The following is a 14,812-nucleotide window of genomic DNA, read 5'->3' as shown; positions in this document are numbered from 1 at the left end:
GAAGAATGCGGAATAATTTAGAGAAGACAAAACCAAAACAAGACAAGAGTGAAAAGAGAAAGAAAACATACAAACGATATATCATGAACAACGTGTATATGCCTGGAAAAAACTCCGTTTAACTCGTACAATTCATATTGAGTCATGCTTTCAGTTTGTATCAGATATATGATGCATTTCGTACTATGCCACTCAATTTTGTACGAGTCTTATGATATTTGCATAAAACTGAGTATCCCTAAATTGAAAGTCTATGATATTATAGCAATTTAACCATTAAAACGCAATTGTGTCACATAGCTTTTTCATGTGCCATAACTTATAATTGCCATATCTTTATTAATTCACTTTCCAAACCTTCCAAGTTAATCTTTCTTTTTTGCATCATTTTTTATTTGATATTCCTAGATTAAAGTGATAGATTAAGTAATAAGCAGTCAGAATATTTTCATGGTATGATATTTTATTTGATTTCCTGTACTCAGTTTACTAAAGTGTGTAGTCAAATATGCATATAGAGCAAAACTGTTGACTTGGGTGTTGTTTTAAGCAACAAGTTACTTAAACAATATACCTGACATATTTATTATGTACATACATAGACACACACATATATATATATTTATTTATATATATGTATACGTATATGTTTGTATATATATATATATACATATATATATATATATGTATATATATTGCAGCTGACAGCACATTTACCCACAACATGTATGTTGATTCTACCAGTGGTTAATGATCCATCTTTCCCGAGTACAGTCATGGTATAACTTCCTTCGTGTTCCAACGTGGCTCTTTCAATTACCATCGAGCCATCCATTTGGATGTCATACTCTCCTGAAGCGAAACCAGAACCACTTTTCCGCGTATCGTCTATTCTCAGAAGTGGCTTTTCATTTCCCTCTAGGAACCATCTCACGGTATAAAACGATCTTGTGTAATCACACGAGATGATTGCCTTTTGGTTGTAGGCTACATATTCATTTCCAATGCAGACCTCTTCAGGATTCGCTGTAGTACGAGAAAGGAAACGCTGAATGTAAAGGTATCGCAATTAGGATAATACAAGTCCGCTTTAAAGGTTGAATAGTCGGGAAATGGTCTTATGGTGATCAAATGTAGTAATGTTTGGCATTGTTTGAGTCATCGTGATTGTTTGCCGTGCTTGGATGTTGAAGAGGATGAAATATACTACTGATGGTCTAAAAATCTGAAGGATTGAAGGATATTTAAGGCACTTTACAAAAACTTCGACGAAACAAGAAGACTCCGCAGCGAGAGCTGACAGATGGGTTGGGGGGGGGGGAGCACTATGCTCACCTTTGAGCTCTTCTAGCTCGAAACATAAACAGTCATGGTGGCAAAACATGAATGTGCTGTGATAACCCAAGTTATCAGTTATCACATGGTGGATAGGACATGTCAGTTGAAAAATTCTATATATGGTCTAGCGGCCTTGGAAAGTGACGACGTTAGTATGTAAGTCAACGGGAGCAATTAATTGTTATCAACACCTGACTCTCAGCAAGACGCAATATTTTATGGGAATATTCGGAATCCTCTGGAACTCCTTAAGGCTCAGCCAGTCGTTGTTGGATTAGTATCATGAAAATGTCTAACATTATCACGCTGGGAAATTTTAAATCCATATAGCATTCAGGATAATTCGATTTCACATTTGAATGTCCTGTTTATTTCCCGTTATATGTACGGTAGTAAACATTGTAAGCCTAATTCGCCCACATGTTAGTTTTGATAACCAATTTACCTATAGTCAGTGCAGTAGAAACTGTTCAAACTATTAAAAAAATTGCAGTATTAACAGTAGTGGATTTTGTCATATGTATTATAAGCAAGTACAATTTCTACTGTAATGATTTGACGCTGTGCTCTAGCCATTTGGGTTTTATTGTCAACATCGAACGGCTGGCCTTCTTAGGCTAGACTAGTTAGTGACATAGAAGTTAATACATATCAGCCATATCGCACCTGCCTACAACAATACTCTTTGCAGCTATTTGGAGGTTTGGTGTTTCGACGAATCCTAATCTTATCGTTGAATTTGAAATGAATTAAGACTCACGGGTATTTAGCAGCTGCTTTCACAGTTGTTCTTACTTTTTAAAAAATAAATCTCTCATGTTTCTAAATGTTGTACAATCTTACGTTAGGCCTTTACTTAATACATATAACACAAAGCCAAAGCGTCTCTATCGCTCATCATGCTGATTTGATTAGACCGAAATGTAGGGGAGACGGCTTTACAGAAATTGTCTCAAACTTCTGAGCATTTGTTTTATTTTAAGACTTTCTTAAAACCTGGAAAATTAATTGGGCACCTCATCGCCTAACGTGAAGTCTCTACGTAAACGAGAAGTGTAGATTGACGCTGCTTTGTATGAGCTGTTGATCTTTAATTTGCTGCAAGCTACAAGCCCGAAGTGGCTTCTATGTATTAATTTCTGTGACTCCTACCGATAGTATTCACCATGGTTATTTAACGTCGTTACCACAAAAATTAATAAATAGAAACCAATCCCGGCTTGTCGCTTGCAACACGTCGGAGTTCTTGTACCTTCCAAACAAATGACAAATGGTAATATGTATGCATTTTTTGAGGTTATAAAGTGATAAATTGTAATTCAAGACATGTATGCACATTTGAGTCACTATGCACCACCGCAGACATCGGCGAAAACTTAGAGATTAATTGCAAAACGAAGCAACATAATATTACAGTAGAAAGTTATTGTAAGTAGACAACAATGTACCGTGTAGACACATGCAATACACGTTTGTAGGCATACATCTAAGTTGATGCCTTGTAACTTAAATATTCTTCAGTAATGGCATGGACATGGTAACAAATTAGAAACAGCACGTTAATCATCGTTAAGCGACATTTAAAATATTATCATTAAAATAGAGTATATAACCATTTCATTTATGGTGGAGGGGGGGGGGGGCGGGGGCAGGGGGATGAGTTTGATATTGTTAGAGAGGTTATCTAGGCCTATTGTTTCTCAATCTTGACTTTTTTCAATTATGTTTATACTTGTGTCCACTTGGATATTCTGATACGCCCATTGATTGAATATAGCCAGAAAGTGCAGAGAAATATATTTTGGGAAGTTCTATCCAAAATCGTTTTGTAGATGTGCAGTAAGTGGGTTTTGACCTATTTTCCAAGCACATGCCTCATCAACTTATACACCGCAACATTAGAATCTTGAATGTTTCATTACTGTGAAATACAATTTTAGTTAAAAACTGCTACAGAAAATGTTTTACCACAATGACTTTGCAGTGTATATCAATTTGTTATCATTTACTTCGCATATGTGTAAAGTGGCTATATGGTTCCATTTGAATATTAAGCCTTCCTCAGCAATCCGGTAGCCAGGCTGGAGCCCATACCCCCCCCCCCTCCCACCTCCACTTTGTTCTCCCATCCCCTTAATATGTCCAGCCATCATGTGACGAAACATTCACAAGTAACAACACATCAGTATTATGGCTCACATTTAGTTATTGGAGCCACTCCAACTCGGAGTACATGCTCACCAGGGTCCCAAACTATTCTGTAAGCCGTCTCACACACATTTCGTTCTAATAAAAATGATCTAGGTAAACGATATAGACGGCTGGGCATTGTGCCCTATGTATCTAATTAAGGGTCTAACGTAAGAATTATAACATTGATATTTTTGTTTCAAAAAATAAGAACAACTGTCTAAGCAGCGGCTAAATATCCGTAAGTTATCTACGTTGTAATTCATTTTACCTAGTATAACTATAACGTAAGCACCCTTAGCGAGTCATTGTTTCAGGTGTACTAAAATGGCGCGAGCGAATTTCATAGAGCTGCAAAGCGTTTGGTGTCAGCTGGTACGATATGGCTTCTATGCATTCATGTCTGTGGTGGTAGTACCAATAATGCTAGGCTTCGCCTTCCGGTCGTCTGACAATTTCGTTGTATCAAAGCGTTGTACGTCATACATCCTGTCGTGCAAATGCAGTAGATACTCTACGTGCTTATAATAAATATGTAATATTCTAAATACACTAAAGTTGCTACTGGCAAATATATTAATAGTCCTTTACTGACTAGGTATATCGAATGGATTCGAAAGAGACTTTGTCCTTAACTTACGATATCTAGCAAACTTTTAAACATGTTTATAAAAATCTGATATTAATGAAACCATTGCGCTCTCATTTTTTAATGGCATTATGTGCGATCGTTGAAGGTCATATGTTCTTTAAAATATAATAGAGTAAACAACATATGCCTTTATTTTACACACTGGGCAGTGGCGTTATCACAGAGTTAGTTAGAAAAGTATATCACCATTTCCAAAACCAAGGTGACCCTGATGTCTAAACACATTTTACCACTAGGCGTCAACTTTAAGTTTCATTACTACAGTAATTTCTCGAATCCATTACAATAGAGATTGCTAATGTAGCAGTATTTATCATGGCGGAACAAAATAACTTTAGATGCGGCAACTTGCTGTTCTTACCGTGAACATTCACTTTAGACAAAATGTTCGTCTTTCAGAAGATAGAACACCGTAGGCAGTGAATTAGATTGTTGAGTGGTCAGATAAGTGTTTGGAAGTTTAGAGCAAGTAACAACAGTGTTTATTGATCAATATTGAAAATGTGATCAATTTTATTCTAAATATTATGGCAATCTTATTATCTTAGTTTTTCATAAATTGAGACATTGATATATTTTTTGGATCTAATTATTGATTACGGCACGTAGTTGAAGTACCGAAATTGAACTAACCTGTAACCGATGTAAGGAGTAGACACAGTAAGAAATAAGACATATACCATTCTGTGACAGCCATAGTTCCACACGGCATGAACCAACTAGTTAACCAACTAGGACCTGCAGAATTATCGAATAAAGAAAACCACTGTGTAAGATTGCAAGTAAACAGTGAAGATCAACTGCATTATTGAAACCTGTTTGGTATAAATAACAGCTACGTTAATTTAAATATATGCGAATCATCATCATAAATATAACGGAGATTAAAACCACCAAACGAGACCATTGTTGTCTTCATATAATGGGAATGTTATCTTACCTGCGTGTTTTCATAACATCAGTACGAGATTCAACTGTAACGTATTTTCCATACATAAGCTTCGTTGTAAATGTATGTACTGGGCTTGCTGTTCCACGGTAGCATATACCCACAGGTATAAGTGTCAGTTCTAATGTAAGCAAACTGCTATATTTTTACACACTCCAGCCAAAAGTACCTGCCTATAATCGAAACATACCATTTGCGGTAGGAACTAAGCAAATATGTATTTTGTATTGTAAACAAAATATATTTCGTGACAGCCCAAGTATTCTACTTGAGCATGTCAGAAGATAATTCATACTTGGTGCAGAATTTGAAAGGCATCGGTTTCGCAATAATGTTGTAAGGACATGAAACACGTCAAAATATGGAGAGTTGCTGTACTATACATCATGACTATTGCTCAGCACGTATTATAGAGCACTGCATGTACTCCTGAATGTGAAACGTTATTATTGTAACAATGCATTCAACACTTTTCAACATTTTTGGTTACTGCAGTTGTGATTCGTTAGAAATGATTACGAAAGTTCAATTTGCGTAGACCTATGGAAAAGTAAACAAAAAGAAAACGAGTTTTGAGTGGTTTACTTTGATATTTTCACATAAAGAAATGCCAATATGAAAGTAACGAATTGAGAAGAATATCGGATAAGTAGTATAGGTGAAGTGCTTGACACAAGTTTTGAGATGATGACATACTTTCGCGATGTTGCACTTGTTTTACATCTAAACTGAGTACTTCAACAAAGAATCATCACATCCTCAGAAGAATGCTATCGTGAAGGCTTTGTTAGGAATCGAGCAATGAACAAAGCAATTGGGATCCGAAAACACACGCACACGCAAACACACGCAAACACGCACAGAGAGACAGTTGTTTACCCTTTCCTTAAATTTGGACTTTCGGTAACCCCGGTGACCCCACCATAAGTGATCTCCCGATACTTGCGACTCAGGAACATTAACTATTATGCATGGCAGCCTTTGAACTTACTTTCTCTTATGTGAGCTTATTAGCTAAACTACCGCCCAATTTAAGGCTGTATGTTGGCATGAATAAATAGAAAATTAGTGAGAGCAATGTGACGCTGTGGATGTAAGTGTGATGCAAGGTTGAAAAATTTTCTACAAGATTTTCTACAAGAGCAGAAAAAATTGACAACCCGAAACCTATTTTATTATGAATCAGAATTACGTAGTTTTTATACATTTAGTAAACACAAATATCTTCCTTTGGGATTCCAGATTAGGTGGTGCACTGGGCGGGGACATACGTTGGATTGGGCCAAGGTTCCAGGTTAGTATGTTGAAAGAGGCCCTGGGTTATAATAATTTGACCCGGAGAGTAGGATTTTAATACATTTATAGCAAAAACAAACTCCTCCTACCTTTGTTGGGAATGTGATGCAGTTCTGAGCGTGTCGTTCGTCAATAGTCCTTTTCTGCACTGTTAGATTTTCCAAGCAGCTGACACGTGTTTCAATACCCGCATATTTCACTTTATAGTAAGCTGTACACTTTCTATTATGTCCCTTCTGACAGTTAGCGGGTTACACATACTTTATTAAGTCAAGTAAAGGGAATAGAAATAATTATACAATACACATTTAAGGAAACTTCTAATGATTAATGTATTCGAAATGTCACCAAATCATGGAAATTTGATAAAATCATGACTGTCAGACGTAAGAACTGGACCACGTCCAATTTACCGTACAGTTCTCAAACCGCTTCTAACAATTTTTTCGATGCAATATGTTGAATCTCTCAGGGACTGCAAAGGGAAATACTTTATGGTGACATATTTTCAGCCTTCATAAGAAGTCATACTGACCGGCATCGTTTTTAACATATAGGATTAGAATGTATCGCATGATATTCGAATCGTCCTGAAAAAAAAAACTAGTTCCAGTAGCTTACCATTTTCATTTAAAGAAAACTTTGTTGTCTGAAAACTGAACGGTTGAAACTGACAATTTAGCTAAGTACATGGAACAAAATATTATATACAGAAAATAAGCTTATGTTAATTCAGCAGTAATACAGGCAATTTTAATAAAGAAATGTTATATGAAAGCACAAACACGCTAAATCGAGTGCTGAGATCGACGTCAGAAAACATCCCATCATCTGGTTATAGATTGGAAAGAAGAAAATTGATTAAAGAAATGGGGATTTTAAGAGTAATTTCATTCTTCAGAACTGTTTATCGTTGCAATTCGATTCAATAGTTCTTGAACGTCTCACGTTGTTGTTGTAATTTGTGGCAACTTGCGTTCATGTCATCCTGAGGATAAAGTATTGGTACCATCTGTTTATTGAGCAACAGGAAACTACGAATAAAATTGCGCTCCTTGTATGTAAATATTTAAAAAAAGGAAATATTTCATCCTGTTTAATAGAGATGATGCAGTTAGTGTATGATTATTAAAATTGTGTAACTATAGTCACTCCATCAAGCTAAAATCAATGAAATTGTATTACATTTATGGCTTTTCACGTTTCAACATGTAGGTGGTAAAGATCAACACGTATCTTTAAAATACAATCCATTTAAGCTTGATCTATATGTGGAAGTTAATAAAATGTAAACTGGATCATTTAATGATACTTTCTAATATATGCTTCTCATGATAAGCATATTTCGGAGTGATCACAGTTTGACTATACAAGCCAGCATGCAGAAACCTTCCTCGTACTTGCAGTATCTGATTAACGTTGCAGTGACATTTGGCTTATTCCTATATTTACCAAAGAAGAGTTACGATGAGTGAATGATAAACCATTGTGATACAGGCTCTAACGATATAGTCCACAGCTGTATCTAATCCAACAATCCAAAGTTGTACCGAAATGAAAATTCCCTTCTTCTCGAGCTCAATGGATCCCTATTCTTCATGAGCACAAATATTAAATGACTATGGCCATATATTATGATGCCCTGAGTTGGGGTAAGATCAACGTTAATGGAAGCTTTCTTATCGATTTATCGATTTTTTTTATATTTGCATACGTAATGTCGGCTATCAAATATTCCCAGTATATTCCTATTTTCGTCAATTAACTTTTAATGTATTGGTAATAAACTTCATATCACTAACCAATCCTGATATATTAACACGCTTCCAACTGAATTGTTGTACCACTAGCATTTGTCAGTGATTGATCAGAAATAAATCAATGTTGAGCTGTATGTTTGATTTAAGTCTTTATGCGGCTAACCAGGAATAAAAAGTTTGAAATGTTCCTACTTTTATTTCCTACTATTTATCAGAGTGAAACTGAAAACAACAGGAAGTATTAACCTTGCAATAGTTATAACTAATTTAAATAACCTCAAGATATCTTTTGCAGTTAAGAAACCCATCGATTTATGCTTCTTTAATGTAACTCTTGGACAACACTTGAGATACATTTCGTTCTAAACAAGTTAAAAACCCAAAAACATATGTATTGTGTAAATAATTCACATTCTTGTGTACATTGGGAAGATGTAGATCGCGTCTCAACTTACATAAACCGATAGATAAAGACGGCAAAAATATATGAAAATGGCCAAAATAAATGAATATGCCCTTTGATTAATGCAGAAGTTGTACGTTTTTGTACAAGTAACATATCAAAGTAATATATTGCTTCAATTTCGTCACGGTACAACACAAAATGTCATGACATGGTATGACATTAATAGTGATGCCTGGTTTATATGTTTGCCTTAGTGTATCAGGGGCGTATCCAGGATTTTCTAACCCGGGGAGCGCGAATTACTATCTAAGCGGAGCGCCACCATCGGTTGGCGCGAAGCGTAAAAAAAAAAATTCTGGTTTTGATACCCACCAGATCACCGGAAATGGCACTTGTTTTGATACCCACCAGATCACCGGAAATGGCACTTCTCGGGCTTGAAAATGACTAACCAGATGTACATTTTGTCTGAGAACCAAGTAGTTCCCAATAGTTTTTTTTTCCCATCCATAACCTTTTTGAAGATTGTCGCCAGTCACACATCATGTTCGACCTCATTGCTTTTGTAGGTGATTCTACGTCACGGCCCGCAATATCCGAAAGCCCCACTGTTCAAGGTTTTAAGCCCATTATTTGTTCAGAATTTGAAAATTCACATTTCTCGTGAATAAAATCACTTCAAAACAGACCCATAATGTTACACAAAATTCAATGTATGGACAACCAATATAGAAAAACCTCCTTCAACCTCTAACAGACAGGTCAAAATTGCACTAGTAGAAGGAAGTATGATGAAGAATGTTGGTCAGGAAATTTTCGAAAATTCAGACACAGTTAATTTATTGGTGTAGAAATATTAAAACCTCTTATAACGGCTATTATAAAACTTCGTTGAAGGAAATGAAAAATACGAGATATTTCCGATATCAGATATTTCGAAACCGAACACTACACACATAGGCGTAGGAGGCGGGGCGGGGGCTGCAAATAAAGTTCTAAGCTTGGCCGACTAATTCGTTATTACTACTGTAAAAGAGAGAGTGTTGACATAATTGGACCTGTATGCTCTTTCTCCAGCTACATAAGACATTTCGTTGTTTACACTAGCATCCCATGGTATACTGCGCAACTTTCAGGGACCTTACGGTACACGATGCCATGCGATCGATGTAATGACCGATGTTTGCTTTTATGATATTGACGTTAACATGTTGGACGCGCGGAGCGCGCGAAAAATGTTGGTTACATTTTTCGGGCAAGTCGTTACAGCCCCCAAATCCAATTGGGCTCCTACGCCTTTGACTACACACATAGACAGTTTCGAGGCTGTTCATCCTGGAGCATGCATTTTCATGCTCAATGATATGATGTGATATCTGCTCTTTGCTTTACAAATTCGAACAGGCGTGTAGCGAGTAATTTGCCAAGGGAGGGGCGAAGCCTGTAGGCAAACTATCTAAGCGTAGCGCCACCATGAGTTGGCGCGAAGCGTACAAGAAAATTTTGGCCGAAAATGACTCCCAGATCGCTGGAAATGACACTTCCCATGCCTTGTAAGTTGCATCTAATCATTGTCTATTTTGAAATTACTAGCGATATCATAAAGAAAATTTGCTCAGGGGGGTAGGGGGGGGGGGCGTCATGCGTCATGTTCCCCGACGACTCGGTTGAGTTCAAGACCAACCACAGTTGGTTCCATAGCACAATTGTACAATTGTTTAAGGCGTCCATACACACACGCGTTATGATAGACCATATATAGTATATATATAGATACATTAGTGAGAGAGGAAAAATGGAACGTCAAAAATGGAGTTGTCGGTGTAAGGGTAGGGTGAGGCGCACGCCCCTCCGTAATCCTCGATTCGTCACCGGCTACCCTGTGTATATAATAGCTATCGGCGCTGTTATTATAACTGTTCCTCTTTCTCTTCCCGAGGTCTTGGCGTTTATCTTTACTCCCTCTTTTTCTCCTTTTTCTCTCTTATTTTCTGCTAGACTTTAGGTGATTTTAAAATGCGCATAACAAAATGCAGTTTTGTCATTTTTACCTCAGGCAATCTGATACACGCCACAATATGGTTAAACATGTATCTACCTAGACCAAAGGTCCTATTAGTCTATTATTTAAATTCCTATATTCTTGCTTGATAAACATTTTTTCGTTCGAAATAGGTACTTTGCGTGAATGTATGTGATGTATGCAACGTGTATCAAACAGGTAATTTGACGCCCTTTTACTCTATCACGTTTTTTAAGCGAAGAATATAACGGAGATTCTGTAGCGAAAAATCGCCTATTTTTGTTTTATGGTTGATAGCGGAATGTAGATAAGTTAATTAACGCTAGTCAATTTCAATTTATTTTTCTTTATTCCAGTATAAGTTATATGTTCAATAATATGAACATATGAAAAACAAATACTTAATTAAAGTGATTAGAACAGAGACGGATTAAAAGAAGAAAGTTATGAATATTAAAATACTTCAAAAGATAATAAAGGATTTAAAAGTCCATTAAGAATTAAATGTCCAGCTGTATAAATGAAGACTCAGAGCAGACAATTCACGAAGTAGTGGGTGATCTTTACAGGTAAATATATTTTCGGTGAGTCTAATAAAGTAATTTTTGGCGGTAACATTAACCTATTTCAAGAACATTATAGTCTAAGCAAGATATATTTGGACATTATGGAAAATTAAGGAAATTATTGATTCTCTTCTTGTCTTTATCATGTATAAAGTGATACCAATATGGGACTGCATAGATAATATGCGGGAGGGTGTATTTGTTGTAGAACTTTTTACGTGTTTCCATAGGAACACTGGGGGGGGGGGGGCGTTAACATTGATTTCTGTGGAAACAATACATATTATCATTTAGTTAAGGCCTTTGAAATATGGTTAGTAAATGTTAACTTATCATCGATAATGATCGTGAATTATCGTTTTTTCCGGGATTATCGTTTGAGCTGTCATACGGCAGACAGATGAGAGGGCCACATAGCATTTTAAATGATAGCTGGCTCTCGTTGAATTGTTCTTCAAGTGCTGTGCTATCAAGTTCATTACGTATGCTTAAACGCTTACCAGAGCTAATGGAAAAGGCATATAAAAATACGAAACAAAACCAAAAGAAAATGAAAATGCAGGCAACTGAGCGAGAATTTATTCCAGGGGAACAAGTATTAGTCATCTTACCAGAAGGTCCTTCAAAATTGGATTAAAAATGGCAGGGCCCTCATAACACAAAAAAACGTGTTGATTAGGTCAACTATGAAAATTTTTTACCAGGGAAACGGAAGTCAAAACGAGTGATGCATGGTATAGTTATCAAGAAATGGTATACAGTTGAGATTATGAATGTATAAGCATAACAAGTGCATGTATGTAACACGAGGAGTGCTTGTTGAAGAACTTTTGTGTGCATTAGACTTCATCACAGCATGTTTATTGGAGTAATACTGATATATACACAGTGTTCGATTTTTCCGGTATCGCATCGCAAAATGCGATCCAAAACGACAAACTTGCGAGACGTTTCCAAATCAGCATCGCACATTGTGCCGATTTGTGCGATACAAATTCCTAGTCAGATTTGGGAGCAAACACTCAAACCTTAACTTACGAACTGTCGATCACAATGTAGAAGTTATAATTTATTGAGTTTATACTCAATGTACAACTTATTCACTTGACCGTATAGCGAAAAAAAAAACCTGAAAAAATAATATCCTACCATAGTTAAGTGTAAAGCAAATAGCCTAACCACCTCGGCGGTTATGGATCTCACGTAACTAAAAGGTTCCCTGGCAACGTGCCAAAAAATGTTAACAAACAGGTGTTACACAGGGGATGAGCTCACAGTTGTTGGGAAGGTACCTGGGCAAATTCGCAGCACATGTACCGTGGTACAGTAGTTGGGTACAGGGTTAAACACTGCAGTTGTAAAAATGTACGCATAGTGCACGCTATTCATTGTTAGGCAGTCTAGAAACGGGGCTTTGCTGAACGTTGTTTGTTTCATAATATCGGAAGTTTTGTAAGTTGCACTTTTTAAAGATTGAAAGAAAGATTAAATCTCTTTTCATTTTATAACATAATATAGCTACTTTAACTTGTCATTTTAAAATTTTTATCAGTTTCGTGACAATTTAAATTAAAAAAGTTGTCAGTATTTTGCATCCTCAACTGCGAATTTTTTCATCGCCAGACATCGCAAAAAATGACAACAATTTTCGGGGGCTTTCGCCCCCAGGATCCCCACGAGGGGTTCTACCCCATGACCCCACCATAGCCCTAAGACGGGCCCCTGGACACCACGCCTTTATGCTCGCACGTTACGCGTGCTAGGCAGGCGAACACCGGCGGGAAATCGGCAGTGTGTTCGCTGGAAATTGAACAAGGTTTTCCAACACTGCTGAACTGTGCAGTTACTGTATGCATCACGTTCAAGGTTTTCACGGAGGCCTTTGAGGAAATGAATGGTTAGTACAGTGTATATATGCTGCACTAATGCTGTGTGTAGGCCAAGGTTCACGAGGGTCATTGGTTATATTCGCGCGCCGTAGACGTGTTTTTAGATGTTACGGAGAGTCAGGTTTCCATGGATATTAATCGAAAATGAATCTGAGTTTAACTGACGCTAAAGAAATAGATCGTCTTGGGCAGATTAACAAATCATTGCAAGTATAAATAAGTAGAGGTAGCTCTGCTGTTAAAAAGAAAAGTTCAATATCGGTTTGCTGTTATCGGCAATTAGGCAAAATTTTACCGATACCGATATGCTGCCGATATTGCAAATATCGGCCGCTACCGATATTGAAAACGATTATCGTAGCAACACTAGTATAAATAATAATAATAAACAAACATTTTCTAGTTAATAAATTGATCGCCAACATTGGTCCGTTTTGTGGTAATTTCAAAACTGCTATTCAATATTGGGGAACTGCTATGCAACAAAAATATTGTATAGCAATTGTCGAAATTTGTTGCTATGCAATTTTTGGGCCATAAGTCGAACACTGTATATACATCGTAATCTCGTATGTTAAACTTTGAGATTCTTTTTTACTAAAGATGAACTTGGAACGATGGAAGGCATTACATATATAACTCCTGTTGGAAGTACAATGATCCATGGAGTATCTTATGAATACTGAGCAAAAATGGGTTTATATAAACCATATTTTATAATCAGAGCGGTCACTGTCTATGAATATATTTAGAAATTTATGAGATTGCTTCTTTTACAAAGTTTCAATTACATTTAGAAGAAGCAGTTTTGGAAACATGAATGTGCAACAATGAATGCATTTTATTATCATACCGTTGTAGGTCAACGAACGAGCGTTATGAAATTAGTGTCTGTACTATTTTAGGATAGGAACACGAATACTAAAATAGAATAGTTGATAGACTGCATGCCAATAGGGAAAATATTAACACTTGAACTTTGATTTCATTGCATGAGATTTATCTCACTGCATCAAATGTTACCAAATAAATGTTTTTGAATATATTTGGATGTTATATTACAAGTCTAACTAAGTATATGATAATTGAATACCGACCAGCCAGTAGAACATGTTTTATGAGCGTAGCTCATATATAATACTTTAATCATTCCTAAAACAAACGACTTCTTATTTGTTGCATTACAAACGATAGGAACATAGAATACTAAAATAGAATAATTGATAAACTGCATGCATATGAGGAGATTATTAACACTTGAACTTTGATAACAAAGGAAAAACCGAAAAATATTTAAATTGCCAACGGTGGTGTATAAAAAAAGCAATATAAAAAAGCGTTGCGGTAAGCGCAGGTTGTAAGTGGCCTGCATACATCCAGGTCGTTTCAAATTTGCAAATTTTAAACAGCAGATCGTGTTTCACTAAATTATTACACACCTGCAACTTTAAGTATGCTGCTTATGCTTTTTTATCCAATGGTTAATAACATTGATAGCTAACATAGGATAACTTATGAACAAAGTACGTATAGGCAATACCACTTCTTCTTTCATTAACGTTGCATTGAGTGAGAATGGCGACAAATAACAATTAATAACGAGTGATTGTAGGCAATTTACACTGATTAAACTTTCTAGAGCCAACAGTGTGTTTTGAAACCATATTTTTCAATTGTCCAACCAAATAACATTAGCATACATAAGCACAACATATAGGAGAAATTAAGAGATGACCTTGTCGC

At 36.3% G+C, this 14,812-nt stretch overlaps 2 protein-coding genes across 6 annotated transcripts in view; both read right to left on the bottom strand.

The window, feature by feature from the left end:
• Positions 1 to 5,246, bottom strand: part of LOC139961280 (uncharacterized) — a 32,860-nt gene extending 27,614 nt beyond the window's left edge. For all 5 annotated transcript variants that reach the window (XM_071960382.1, XM_071960384.1, XM_071960383.1 and 2 more), the window contains exons 1-3: positions 5,121 to 5,246; positions 4,814 to 4,918; positions 718 to 1,026 (exon numbers count right to left, since the gene is read on the bottom strand). In XM_071960382.1, the coding sequence (XP_071816483.1) occupies positions 718 to 1,026; positions 4,814 to 4,892 (388 nt within the window). In that variant the 5' untranslated portion in view covers positions 4,893 to 4,918; positions 5,121 to 5,246. The remainder of the gene's footprint in view (positions 1 to 717; positions 1,027 to 4,813; positions 4,919 to 5,120) is intronic.
• Positions 1 to 14,812, bottom strand: part of LOC139961279 (uncharacterized) — a 70,232-nt gene that overhangs the window by 28,107 nt on the left and 27,313 nt on the right. The gene's annotated exons all lie outside the window — the stretch shown is intronic.

The sequence above is a fragment of the Apostichopus japonicus genome, chromosome 20 (genome assembly GCF_037975245.1).
Source record: "Apostichopus japonicus isolate 1M-3 chromosome 20, ASM3797524v1, whole genome shotgun sequence".
Lineage (NCBI taxonomy): Eukaryota > Metazoa > Echinodermata > Holothuroidea > Aspidochirotida > Stichopodidae > Apostichopus > Apostichopus japonicus.
This window is presented reverse-complemented; position numbering and strand designations above follow the sequence as displayed.